We start from the raw sequence: 14,170 nt of genomic DNA, 5'->3' as shown, positions 1-14,170 counted from the left end.
TGTTATTAATTTTCACAACTCAGTAATAGTCCATGGTGTAAGTGTACCACTTTTTTTTTAAATCTATTCTTTGATTGAGGAGCAAGTAAGTTGTTTTTAGGTTCTGTTGAGTAAAATATACTTGTAGTATTTTAAAAGGTATCTTTTTCTAACTTTAGCAATACTCTTTTGAGATCAAATAGAAACAAAGAGAACAATATAAAGAATCAATGAAACAAAGAGTTGGGTCTTTGAGAAAACCAGGTCTTTATTAAACCAATTACAATGACACATCTTACACAGTGTAAAGGAGTATACCACAACACAGAAAACAATGAGAAAGGATTGTAGGAGGTAGAGGGGTCAAGATGCTGCAAAAAATACACTGCAGAGCTCATAAGAGCTCACAGAGACTCAACCTACAATCAAGAAATCTATGTGGGCATGACCTACACCCTCTGCTTAATGTTATGGTTGTATAGCTAGATGTTGCTGTGGGACTCCTAATAGTGGAAGAAGGGGCTGTCTCTGACTACTTTGCCTGCCCTGGGGGGACTCTTTTCCTCCTACTTGATTGTTTTGACCAATCTTAAGGATATATGCCTAGTTTTATAATAACTTGAGATACCATATTTGATTGCTATCCCTTGGAGGCCTGACCATTTTTGAGGGCAAAGGAGGAGGAGTGGAACTAGTGGAAGGGTACTTAGCTGCAGGAGGGACTGGAAGGAGAGGAAGATAGACAGAATGCATTATGAATGCAATATATCAGAGAATAAATAAAAAGTAGAAATACCAACACCATATAATGAATAGCGAGCAACTTTAAAGTCTTGAGTCCAGAAAGATAAAGAGAAACCCCTGTTAATGTGGGCTATACTATGAAATATAGCCCATGGCTTCATGAGTTGAACTGTATCTTCAGTTCATGGGCCAGTTATGTGTGGTGGGGTTGAGTAAGGAAAAGCTGCTAACTGGGCCATGTCTTTGGATGTTATATGGAGTACTGAAAATTCTGATTCTTTGCATCTGACTATGAAGTGCTGAGTCTTCTTTGCCAAAAGCTTCTGCCACCATAATATACTGCACCATTATATGAAGCCATGTACAGTTAGACTCAGTTCTCTCAAACCAACAGACCAGGACATTCATTCCTCTCTTAAATTGATATGTCATGTAATCTTCACAGAGTTACAAAATTTGATCACCCCATGTTTTATGGCTTCTCTGATGCATGCACAAGTTCTTGGAACAGTGTTTTAAGCTAACATGAAATGAGCCACAACGTGCTTATTTTTCCTCCCTACCATATGGCTAATAATGAGGCTGCATGATGACAGAGGACAACTTGGCAGATATTTAGGATTAGAAGTTTATAATCCAAGATTAGGTAACTATGACTATAATTCTCATATATAAGCATTTAATTCCTTTCTTAATTAATTTCTAACAGGCAAATAGCTACACTAGTGTCTCACAGAATAAAGAATAGTAATAATTCTCCAATAATTTGAGTGTTTATGGGAAGAGGGTTGAGAGGAAATTTAGGCAGGAAAGGCTGTGCAGCCTGGTTATTATTAAAAGTCTACATAAAGTTTATAGTGAGAATTGTTAGCAAAGGGGAGACTAGAATTGTGCAAAGCACAGGTGTTTATGGTTTCAACTGTCCAGAAACTAATGCAGTCATAGACCAAAGGATAATGTTTCTCCTCAAGGTGGAAGAAGTTCTTGTGTAAGCAGCGGCATTGCAGGTGTGAAGGATCCAATGTTACAGAGTTCTGAAAGCTTGCATCTAGATGGCCTTTGAACCACTGTGTAGAAAGATCAGATTCCTCAAGGTAACTTGTGAGAGGTCTCTGCATGAAGCTGTACAAGAAGTCAAAATTGCAATGCATACTAAGAGTTTTAGAGTTGCCAGAAATATGGGTCCTCTGCTGAGAAATACTAGTAGCTTAGAGTTATGCCTGCTCAAGAGAGACTGTGCTCACAGAGGTAGACTGTCTACGTCTCTTAGAACTCAGATGATGCGAGCACATACCGCAGACACTTCACAAAGAGCATCGTGACTTAAGGCTTATTCTTCAGAGTCATGTTTTCACATTGGTTCATTCTTGCCTTTCAATTCCATGCCTCCCATTTGGCATGGAAATGTATTTCTTGAACCATTGCATATTGGAAGTATGTGAAGCTTTGTCTATTTATTGGAAGTTCATAGACAGCTGGAATTTGTGGCTCAGAGGGGATTTGGGACTTGGGCTTTTGATCACTTGGAACTATTATGAGAGTCAAGCATACTGAGAAATGTACTTCTGTTTTGAAGCTGGGTCCTGTGATTCTTTGTTGTTGTGGCAGCCTGAGCTACCTAAGTGAAGATGCTCTGAGCATACACTATTTTTTCTTTTCCTCAAGCCCATTGTGTCATCATCGCCATTAATCCCTCCAAAGAATCCCTGGAAGCATCTGTTGGATCTCCTATAAAAATCATTTAGTTTGGTGAGCCATGAACAAATGGAGATTGGAGAAAAGCAGGTGATAAAATGTGGTTGTGTCTCACTCTCCAGGCTGACACGAACATGCAGATGACAGCTCAGTGACCAGGGAAACATGACAGTTGAGGAGTTCACCCACATGCTTAAAACCTCCATGTTTTATAAATGTTTTTGAATGTGGATTTAATTCATATACAGTTTGTATTTTGTGATTGCTTGGGTGAGTTGAAATGACTGAGAAGCAAAAATTTTAGAGGAAAAATACACTTAAAAATATTATTCAAGGGCTTTAGAAATGGCTCAGAGGTAAACACCATACAATATTTTTGCATAAGCCCAGACTTTGGTTTCAAGCAACAATGTCAAATAGCTCTTAAAATGGTGTTCCTGCAGCACAGAAATAACCAACACCTCTTTGCTCTACAGACATGTTACTTACATGCATGGACCTCCATGAAGGCTCAAATGTAACTAGAAACAAATTTTTAAATTTCTTTTCTTGAGTTTTCAGTACCTAAGCACCATAGAGATTCTCAGCTTTTAAAAGATTAAGAAAAAAAATGAGGAAGACACTGCACTGTGTCTTAGGGTATGCAAGGCTCCAGGCATCAAGACTGCTCATGATGAATTTAAGTTTGTCATGAAAATACTAGAATAATTAGGTAATTTGTAATAAGTGTAGTATTATGCTATCTATCTTAAGTTATAAATATATAAACTGTGGTGAAGCAATTCTGAACAAGTGTGTATAGTACTTACATATTAAAACAAAATGTATCATACCTGTTAAAAATCATTAGTAATTATCATGCAAAAATATGCTGATAATTGCAAGCACATTAACCACTGTAGCTACTATACCCCACACACTATAGAAGGACATAAGGAAATCCTTATTGTTAGATGAATGCCTCATTATTTACAATTCTCTCAACTCTCAGACCTTGTTCTCATTTACCAACAAGTTTTCAGAAAGTGCCAAATAATAGTATATAAGAATGAAATGCTCACAGAGATGGAGCAGGAGAAAATATATTTATTCTGTCTTCATTTCAGGAGGAAGAAGAAAGGGAAAAGGATAAGGAACACGTGATTAATGAAAGGGAAGAGAACTCAAGTTGGCAGCCATGTTCTCCCAAATCCAGCTCAGGTAGTTGTAGACCTTGGCATAGACACCAAGCTTGCCTCCCAGTGCACAGCCTGTACCCCAGGAAACAAGGCCCTGGATCTTTTCATGGCAGATGACAGGGACACCAGAGTCCCCCTGGTCAGAATTAAAAAAATACCATTACCATATACATATGTGGAAGTGAGAGAATAGACTCCAAGATAGTTCTTCTTTATCATGGGGCTAACACAGCTGGTATTGACACTCTGGAAAGCAATGCAGACTCCCTGCATATCTAAATGTAGTTTTTCTATTCCAGCACATCCTTTCTCTATAACCTTGACTTTTCTAATTGGCATATAATATCAGGAAAGCCTGAGGATTTTGGTTATTACTTCCCATTTTCCTTGGTTTCTTGGCAGAGTGGTAATATCCTGTAAAGTAGCTTCTCTGACATTTTCTTTTATGTGAAATTTATACACCATCTTATGTACATATTTGACTCTTGAGGCAACCATCAATATCACAATGAGAAAACCTGTTTGTGTTTTTATCATCGGCTTTTGTCATCTCACATGAAATCTTCCAGACAAATGTGCAGGCTTCTCAGCCAACAGAAAGACACAGAAGAGAAAGAGAAAAAGTATTTTTTTTTAAGCAGGAGTAAAAGAATAGTCACCGGGCAGGAGTCCTTTCCACCCTCCAGGAAGCCAAGGCAGAACATGTTGCTGGTGATCTTGCCTGGGTAGGAATTTTTGCATGAACTGGAAGAAAGGACAGGGGCTTCCAGACCTGAAAAATCTGGGTATTTGCTGGGTATTTGACTGTTGTGAGCAAAACTGGGAGAACACTTAGTATCTTCCATGAAAAGTCTGATTTTTTTTTCAATTTGCCAAACATTTGTAATGAAAAATACTTTTGTTTTAGAAGTTTTCTTCATTAGTTTTAACTAGCCTGCTGTTATTTTTATGACAATATCATCATTGCCTTCAGATTTCAAATACTGGGACAAAGTTTCCTAAAAGAGGTAGATACCATAGGGAAAACAAATACTTGGGTAACTTTTCTATTTGTCCCTTGAGATTTTATTACTCCCACATCCCTGATTGTAAATACATCAGCATCTTTCCAATAGCTCATTCTTATTATGTTCTCCAGATTGTCTCGGACTTCAAACAGTGTATTCCAGCATCAGCCATTTTGAAACTTCTGGGAATATGACTTACAATGAGAATTTGGGCATGCCAGCACCAATATACCTCCCATATTTCATATCTCTACACATGGAACTTACATTCCATTGACACTTACCTCCAAGGTTCACAGCATTTCCCCAGCCAGACACAAAGCATTGAACACCTGTAGATGGGCAGGATCTGGGAAGAGAGATTGTGTACACTTGGGAGTTGAGGATGGCAGGTGACTTCAGGTTAATCAGCATGATATCATTGTCTGTGGTGTCTGTGTTGTACTTGGGGTGGTGAATTATCTTTTCTGTATCAATAAATTGCTCCCCACCCTCAAGGACCTGAATATTGTGTTCTCTCAGGCAAACCTGATGTTTCCTCTATTAAAAAAAATAAGGAATTCCTAAGGATCCCTGTTGATCTGTTTCTCTTCCAAGCTCAAAGTTCAGAGTACCATCTTCTTAAAGCATCCAGTCCTGTAAAGTCTATGCAGTTGAGGTAGTATCCTGTCCTACTACCAATGTGCAGGATAGAGGGTTCCTTTATATATGTCCTGTCAGTACATATTCACAAAGGACCATTCCCTCAGAGGCGGAAAGGGAGAACTCTTGGGCCTTAGAACACAGGAATTTGAGTATTATTCTCTTATTATCCCTTCTATTAGTGAGCTGCAGACAGTACGCACTGTTCACTGATGAGAGAGCAGCTGGAAAGATGGCTCAGCTGTAAAAAGCTAGGCTCACACTGATGTCCAAGGCCATCATTCAATGACACCTGGTAAGGAATGGAATTCTTCAGACAGTTGTAACCTCCAATGATCTTGCCATCATCATCACTAGCAGGGAGAGCAACTGGGAGAGAATTAGCACAAGAAGTCTTGTCTCAAAATTAGTCTTCTATATGAAGTTTATTCAAACCAATCAGAAAAGGCATGTGTCCTCCTGTTGAGCAAAATGTGGGTGTATTGTTTTAAAATGTACATTTTTTTAAACTTCAGCGTACATTCTTTTGATATCACTGCTAATAGAATTTAAATTTGTAATATTTATTTTCATACATTCATAATATGTCTATCTGTCTTTCTGTTTGCCTCTCTTTCTCTCACTTGCTTGCTCTGTGTGTGTGTCCTGTGGAGAACAAAAACAACTCCTAAGAAACCAATTTATCTGTTTACTGCATGGAGTCCCAGTATCTATCCTGAGACCTAAGGCTTTGGGGCAAGCGCATTTCTATAGGGAACCATTTTCTGTAGACAGAAATTTCTGTTCCACCCAGTCCCACAGTCATTCAGTCACAAATAAATACACAGAGGTTTATATTAATTATAAACAGTTTGGCCTATTAGCTTAAAGCTTAAACTTATTATTAACTACCGCCTACAACTTAAACTAACTTGTGTCTATGTGTAGCCACGTGGCTTGGTACCTTTTCTCAGTAAGGCATACTCATCTTGCTTCCCCTGCATCTGGCTGATAACTGCATTTCCTTTCCTCTTCCCAAAATTCTCCCAGTGTGATTGTCCTGCCTATAATTCCTGCTTGGCTACTACTCAATGTTTTAATAAAAGAATATGAGTGACAAATCTTTACAGTGAACAAGATTATTATCCCACAGCAATTTTATAGCTCAGTTACTTCAGTTTACTTTTTGGTCTTCTTTATATCTAACACAAACAAATTATTCATTTAGTTAATTTATTAGATAGTTTGTACACATCATTTAATCACCATCCCATGTTTTTCTTCCCCAAAGCTTCCTTTTATTCCAGTTAGCTACTGTACATATATCAATGCATTTAGCAATTTTGGAAAATAATATTTTTATTATTCATACTAAATGCCACACATTTAAATAATTTTATTATTGATATAAGCCCCCCAAATTCCTTATAATTAGAAAGACTGTAAAATATCTCTGGGCCATGCATTCCAATATCTTCCAAACATTAGAGAATTTACTAAATCAAACCCCATTTAAAATTGTATTAATTATGCCTTAAATTTAGTTGTATTAACCAAGAAAAAGAAATCTTTCTGTTGTTCACTAATAAGTGATAGTATAATACAAGACTGATTTCATTAGTAAACATTTTTTGAGATACAGCCTAAGGCTTTATGCATGGATAATAGCACATCTCTTCCCATTATGATAACTCCATTAAATCAGCAGACTTTGATGTTCCATGGAATCAGGATTTAATGTCCTGACCTCCTTGGAGCAGATAATGACTTCAGTTATTTAATACTACTTCATAAAGAAGGAAAGACACACATATGTGTCATGTGCCCCGTCCTTTCTTTTCTTGACTAACCCATAGAACACACGAATGCAGTAAATAATGTTGCTTGATCACTCTTAGCTATTTGGAGTTGATACTCAAAATCACCTTTACTGTTTTTCTGCCCACAAAGCCCAAACTTGAATGTATGATAGATAATTAGTAAAACGTTCTTTGAAAGATTCACCAGCAGTTCCCAGAAAAGCAAAGAAAGTGAATATCTTTGACTGGAGTCAACACCAGGATGAAGGCTTTTCATTCACAGCCATTGTATACGCCTAGTTTTGGTTTCAACAGACAAGACCAGTGTGCCCCCCCCAAAGTTATATCATTGAACACACACAAAAACAAATTTAGAGTTCTTTTTTTATTTATTTATTTATTTATTTATTTATTAAGGATTTCTGCCTCCTCCCCGCAACCGCCTCCCATTTCCCTCCCCCTCCCCCAATCAAGTCACCCTCCCTCATCTGCTCTAAGAGCAATAAGGGTTCCCTGACCTGTGGGAAGCCCAAGGACCGCCCACCTCTATCCAGGTCTCCTAAGGTGAGCATCCAAACTGCCTAGGCTCCCCCAAAGCCAGTACGTGCAGTAGGATCAAAAACCCACTGCGATTGTTCTTGAGTTCTCAGTATTCCTCATTGTCCTCTATGTTCAGCTAGTCCGGATTTGTCCCATGCTTTTTCAGACCCAGACCAGCTGGCCTTGGTGGGTTCCCGATAGAACATCCCCATTGTCTCAGTGTGTGGGTGGACCCCTCGCGGTCCTGAGTTCCTTGCTCGTGCTCCGTCTCCTTCTGCTCCTGATTTGGACCTTGAGATTTCTGTCCCGTGCTCCTCTGTCTCTGTCTCCTTTCATCGCCTGATGAAGGTTAATATTCATGAGGATGCCTATGTGTTTGTCTTTGGGTTCACCTTCTTACTTAGCTTCTCTAGGAACATGCATTATAAGCCCAATGTCCTTTATTTATGGCTAGAAACCAAATATGAGTGAGTACATCCCATGTTCCTCTTTTTGGGTCTGGCTTACCTCACTCAGGATAGTGTTTTCTATTTCCATCCATTTGTATGCAAAATTCAAGAAGTCCTTGTTTTTTACTGCTGAGTAATACTCTAATATGTATATATTCCATACTTTCTTCATCCATTCTTCCGTTGAAGGGCATCTAGGTTGTTTCCAGGTTCTGGCTATTACAAACAATGCTGCCATGAACATAGTTGAGCATATACTTTTGTTGTATGATAGGGCCTCTCTTGGGTATATTCCCAAGAGTGGTATTGCTGGATCCAGGGGTAGGTTGATTCCGAATTTCCTGAGAAACCGAAACACTGCTTTCCAGAGTGGTTGCACAAGTTTGCATTCCCACCAGCAATGGGTGAGTGTCCCCCTTTGTCCACACCCTCTCCAGCAAAGGCTATCATTGGTGTTTTTTATTTTAGCCATTCTGACAGGTGTAAGATGGTATCTTAAAGTTGTCTTGATTTGCATTTCCCTGATCGCTAGGGAAGTTGAGCATGACCTTAAGTGTCTTTTGGCCATTTGAAGTTCTTCTGTTGAGAATTCTCTGTTCAGCTCAGTGCCCCATTTTATAATTGGATTGATTAGCCTTTTACGGTCTAGTTTCTTGATTTCTTTATATATTTTGGAGATCAGACCTTTGTCAGTTGCGGGGTTGGTGAAAATCTTCTCCCAGTAAGTGGGTTGCCTTTTTGTCTTAGTGACAGTGTCCTTTGCTTTACAGAAGCTTCTCAGCCTCAGGAGGTCCCATTTATTCAATGATGCCCTTAGTGTTTGTGCTGCTGGGGTTATACGTAGGAAGTGGTCTCCTGTGCCCATGTGTTGTAGAGTACTTTCCACTTTCTCTTCTATTAGGTTCAGTGTGTTCGGACTGATATTGAGGTCTTTAATCCATTTGGACTTGAGTTTTGTGCATGGTGATAGATATGGATCTATTTTCATTCTTTTACAGATTGACATCCAGTTTTGCCAGCACAATTTGTTGAAAATGCTGTCTTTTTTCCATTGTATACTTTTAGCTCCTTTATCGAAAATCAGGTGCTCATAGGTTTGTGGGTTAAAGTCAGGGTCTTCTATTCGATTCCATTGGTCGACTTCTCTGTTTTTATGCCAATACCAGGCTGTTTTCAATACTGTAGCTCTATAATAGAGTTTGAAGTCAGGGATGGTAATGCCTCCAGACAATCCTTTATTGTATAAGATTGTTCTGGCTATCCTGGGTTTTTTGTTCCTCCATATAAAGTTGATTATTGTCTTCTCCAGATCTGTGAAGAATTTTGATGGGATTTTGATGGGGATTGCATTGAATCTATAGATTGCTTTTGGTAGAATTGCCATTTTTACTATGTTGTTCCTCCCAATCCAAGAGCAAGGGAGGTCCATCCATTTTCTGGTGTCTTCTTCAATTTCTTTCTTCAAAGACTTATAGTTCTTGTCGAATAGGTCTTTCACTTCCTTGGTCAGGGTTACCCCTAGATATTTTATGCTATTTGTGGCAATCGTGAAAGGTGATGCATCTCTGATTTCCCTCTCTGTTTCCTTATCCTTAGTGTAAAGGAAGGCTACTGATTTTTTGGAGTTGATCTTGTATCCTGCCACATTACTAAAGGTGTTTATCAGCTGTAGGAGTTCTTTGGTAGAATTTTTGGGGTCACTTATGTATACTATCATATCATCTGCAAATAACGAAAGCTTAACTTCTTCCTTTCCAATACAAATCCCCTTGATCTCCTTATGTTGTCTTATTGCTATTGCTAGAACTTCAAGCACTATATTGAAGAGGTATGGAGAGAGTGGCCATCCTTGTCGTGTTCCTGATTTTAGTGGGATGGCTTTGAGTTTTTCTCCGTTCAATTTAATGTTAGCTGTTGGCTTGCTGTAAATAGCTTTTATTATATTTAGGTAGGATCCTTGTATCCCTATTCTCTCCAAGACCTTTATCATGAAGGGGTGTTGAACTTTGTCGAATGCTTTTTCAGCATCTAATGAAATGATCATATGATTTTTTTCTTTCAGTTTATTTATATGGTGGATTACATTGATAGATTTTCGTATGTTGAACCAGCCCTGCATCTCTGGGATGAAGCCTACTTGATCATAATGGATAATTTTTCTAATGTGTTCTTGGATTCGGTTTGCCAGTATTTTGTTGAGGATTTTTGCGTCGATGTTCATGAGTGAGATTGGCCTGTAATTCTCCTTCCTGGTTGAGTCTTTGTGTGGTTTTAGTATCAAAGTAACTGTAGCTTCATAGAAGGAGTTTGGTAATGTCCCTTCTGTTTCTATACTGTGGAATACATTAAGGAGTATAGGTATTAGGTCTTCTTGGAAGTTCTGGTAGAATTCTGCATTGAAACCATCTGGTCCTGGGCTTTTTTTGGTAGGGAGGTTTTTGATAACCTCTTCTAATTCTTCGCGACTAACAGGTCTGTTTAGATTGTTCACCTGGTCCTGGTTTAACTTTGGTATATGGTATTTATCTAAAAACGTGTCCATTTCTTTTACATTTTCCAGTTTTGTGGCATACAGGCTTTTGTAGTAAGATCTAATGATTCTCTGAATTTCCTCTGTGTCTGTGGTTATGTCCCCCTTTTCATTTCTGATCTTATTTATTTGTGTGTTCTCTCTCTGTCGTTTAATTAGTTTGGATAGGGGTTTGTCGATCTTGTTGACTTTCTCCAAGAACCAGCTTTTTGTTTCATTGATTCTTTGGACTGTTTTCTGTGTTTCTATTTTGTTGATTTCAGCCCTCAGTTTTATTATTTCCAATCTTCTACTTCTCCTGGGCGCGTCTGCTTCTTTTTTTTCTAGAGCTTTCAGGTGTGTTGTTAAGTCCCCAATGTATGCATTTTCCGTTTTCTTTAAGTGGGCACTTAGTGCTATGAACTTTCCTCTTATCACTGCTTTCATTGTGTCCCATAGGTTTGAGTATGTTGTCTCTTTATTTTCATTAAATTCAAGGAAGACTTTAATTTCTTTCTTAATTTCTTCCTTGACCCAGGTGTGGTTCAGTAGTTGACAGTTCAGTTTCCATGAGTTTGTCGGCTTTCTGTGGGTAGCATTGTTGTTGAATTCTAACTTTAATCCGTGGTGATCAGATAGGACACAGGTGGACACTGATATTTTTTTGTATCTGTGGAGGTTTCCTTTGTTTCCAAGTATGTGGTCAATTTTTGAGAAGGTTCCATGAGCTGCAGAGAAGAAGGTATATTCTTTCCTATTTGGGTGGAATGTTCTATATATGTCTGTTAAGTCCATTTGCTTCATTACCTCCAATAATTCTCTTAATTCTCTATTAGGTTTCTGTCTGATTGACCTGTCCCTTGTAGAGAGAGGTGTGTTGAAGTCTCCTACTACTAGTGTGTGTGGTTTGATGTCTGCTTTGAGTTCTAGTAATATTTCTTTTACATAAGTAGGTGCTTTTATATTGGGGGCGTAGATATTCAGAATTGAGACGTCATCCTGATGAATTGTTCCTGTTATGAGTATAAAGTGACCATCTCGGTCTCTTCTGATTGATTTTAGTTTGAAGTCAGTTTTGTTAGAAATTAATATGGCCACACCTGCTTTTTTCTTAGGACCATTTGCTTGAAACACCTTTTCCCAACCCTTTACTCTGAGTAGGTGCCTGTCTTTGTGGTTGAGATGTGTTTCTTGCAAACAGCAGACTGTTGGATCCTGTTTTCGTATCCAATCTTTTAGCCTGTGCCTTTTTATAGGTGAATTGAGCCCATTAATATTAAGTGATATTAATGACCAGTGGTTGTTTACTCCGGTTATTCTTATTGCTTTTGGTCGTAGAGATTGTGTGTCTCCCTTCTTTGAGATGTGCTGGTGAAGGGTCACTAGATGCCTGGGTTATTGTAGGCAGTGTTGGCAGTGTTGAATTCCTTGCGTTGTGATTTTCCTTCTATTACTTTCTGTAGGGCTGGATTTGTGGCTACGTATTGTTTAAATTTATTCTTATCCTGGAATGTCTTGATTTCTCCATTTATAGTGAACAAAAGCTTGGCTGGGTATAGTAGTCTGGGCTTGCATCCATGGTCTCTTAGCTTCTGCAGAACATCTATCCAGGACCTTCTGGCTTTCATAGTTTCCATAGAGAAGTCAGGTGTAAGTCTGATCGGTTTACCTTTATAAGTTACTTGCCCTTTTTCCTTTGCAGCTCTTAATATTCTTTCTTTAACCTGTATATTTTGTGTTTTGATTATTATATGGCGAGGAGATGTTTTTCTTTGATCCAATCTGTTTGGTGTTCTGTATGCTTCTTGAATATTTAAATGAATATCTTTCTTTAAGCTGGGAAAGTTTTCTTCCATAATTTTGTTGAATATATTTTCTGGGCCTTTGAGCTGTGACTCTTCTCCTTCATCAATACCTATTATTCTTAAGTTTGGTTTTTTTATTGTGTCCCATATTTCCTGAATGTTTTGTGTTGAGAATTTTTTGGTTTTGCTGTTTTCTTTGATCTGTTCGTTTATTTTCTCTATGGTGTCCTCAGCATCTGAGATTCTTTCTTCTATCTCTTGTATTCTATTGATTATGCTTGTTTCTGTAGACTCTGCTCGTTGACCTAGATTTTCCATAACCGGCTGGTCCTCAGTTTGTATTTTCTTCCTTGCCTTCATTTCAGTTTTCAATTCTTGAACTGTTTCCATTACCTGTTTGATCGTTTTATCTTGGTTTCCCAGGGTATCATGTACATATTTACTCATTTCTTCAAACTTTTTGTTATACTTCTCATCCATTTCTATAAGGGCATTTTTTACATGTTGTTTAAGGGACTCTATTGCGTTCATAAAGTCAATTTTTCCACTTCTTCTGTGTTAGATTGTTCAAATACTTCTGTTGTAAGATCCTTGGGTTCTGGTGTTTTCATGTTGTTTTTCAGATTATTGGGTGAGTTCTTGCCTTGGCGTCTGCCCATCTCCTCCTATTAATCCTATCTAATGGGTCTTTTAAAAACCGGATCAGGTTTCCCTGCTGGCCCAGGGCTCCGCTTACAAAATGCCCTCGCTCTGTTTCCTGGTTCCTGCCACAGGCCAAGAACCCTCTCACCCCTCCGAAGGGTCTTCCGGACAGGACCAGGCTCCCCGTTTGCCAGTGACCTGGCCAAACAAAGGCCTATCTCTTTGATTTGATTGTAGTAGGGCGATCTGCTCTCCTTATTGCCCGCCTGAGCCTGCCGCTTGCGTCTGCTGCCGCGCTGGTCTCCCAAAGCCTCTTCCTGAATGCGGTGTCGCTCCGCCGCGTCTGGGCGCCGCCGCTCCGCCGCGTCTGGGCGCCGCCGCTCCGCCGCGTCTGGGCGCCGCCGCTCCGCCGCGTCTGGGCGCCGCCGCTCCGCCGCGTCTGGGCGCCGCCGCTCCGCCGCGTCTGGGCGCCGCCGCTCCGCCGCGTCTGGGCGCCGCCGCTCCGCCGCGTCTGGGCGCCGCCGCTCCGCCGCGTCTGGGCGCCGCCGCTCCGCCGCGTCTGGGCGCCGCCGCTCCGCCGCGTCTGGGCGCCGCCGCTCCGCCGCGTCTGGGCGCCGCCGCTCCGCCGCGTCTGGGCGCCGCCGCTCCGCCGCGTCTGGGCGCCGCCGCTCCGCCGCGTCTGGGCGCCGCCGCTCCGCCGCGTCTGGGCGCCGCCGCTCCGCCGCGTCTGGGCGCCGCCGCTCCGCCGCGTCTGGGCGCCGCCGCTCCGCCGCGTCTGGGCGCCGCCGCTCCGCCGCGTCTGGGCGCCGCCGCTCCGCCGCGTCTGGGCGCCGCCGCTCCGCCTCTGTGCGTCTGGGCGCCGCCGCTCCGCCTCTGTGCGTCTGGGCGCCGCCGCTCCGCCTCTGTGCGTCTGGGCGCCGCCGCTCCGCCTCTGTGCGTCTGGGCGCCGCCGCTCCGCCTCTGTGCGTCTGGGCGCCGCCGCTCCGCCTCTGTGCGTCTGGGCGCCGCCGCTCCGCCTCTGTGCGTCTGGGCGCCGCCGCTCCGCCTCTGTGCGTCTGGGCGCCGCCGCTCCGCCTCTGTGCGTCTGGGCGCCGCCGCTCCGCCTCTGTGCGTCTGGGCGCCGCCGCTCCGCCTCTGTGCGTCTGGGCGCCGCCGCTCCGCCTCTGTGCGTCTGGGCGCCGCCGCTCCGCCTCTGTGCGTCT

At 41.4% G+C, this 14,170-nt stretch overlaps 1 protein-coding gene across 1 annotated transcript; it reads right to left on the bottom strand.

The window, feature by feature from the left end:
- Positions 1–3,561: 3,561 nt before the first annotated feature.
- LOC142838259 (trypsin-4-like) lies at positions 3,562–5,113 on the bottom strand. Its single transcript, XM_075953617.1, has 3 exons — positions 4,882–5,113; positions 4,256–4,368; positions 3,562–3,732 (listed from the first exon to the last, which is right to left on the bottom strand). The coding sequence occupies exons 1-3, from the start codon at positions 5,015–5,017 to the stop codon at positions 3,562–3,564; spliced, it is 420 nt and encodes a 139-aa protein (XP_075809732.1). The 5' UTR covers positions 5,018–5,113.
- Between the last annotated feature and the right edge of the window lie 9,057 nt (positions 5,114–14,170).

This window comes from Microtus pennsylvanicus, chromosome 19, assembly GCF_037038515.1.
Source record: "Microtus pennsylvanicus isolate mMicPen1 chromosome 19, mMicPen1.hap1, whole genome shotgun sequence".
NCBI classification, from domain to species: domain Eukaryota; kingdom Metazoa; phylum Chordata; class Mammalia; order Rodentia; family Cricetidae; genus Microtus; species Microtus pennsylvanicus.
Note: the sequence above shows the minus strand (reverse complement) of the source record. Positions and strands in the feature narration are given on the sequence as shown.

Excerpts from the sequence above, each read along its gene's own strand:
- LOC142838259 (XM_075953617.1), bottom strand. The coding sequence starts at position 5,017 with ATGCTGATTAACCTGAAGTCACCTGCCATCCTCAACTCCCAAGTGTAC. Across the intron at positions 4,369-4,881 it reads TGTGAACCTTGGAGGTAAGT|GTCTGGAAGCCCCTGTCCTT; the intron begins GTCAATGGAATG and ends CAGATTTTTCAG. Across the intron at positions 3,733-4,255 it reads GTGGAAAGGACTCCTGCCCG|GGGGACTCTGGTGTCCCTGT; the intron begins GTGACTATTCTT and ends AATTCTGACCAG.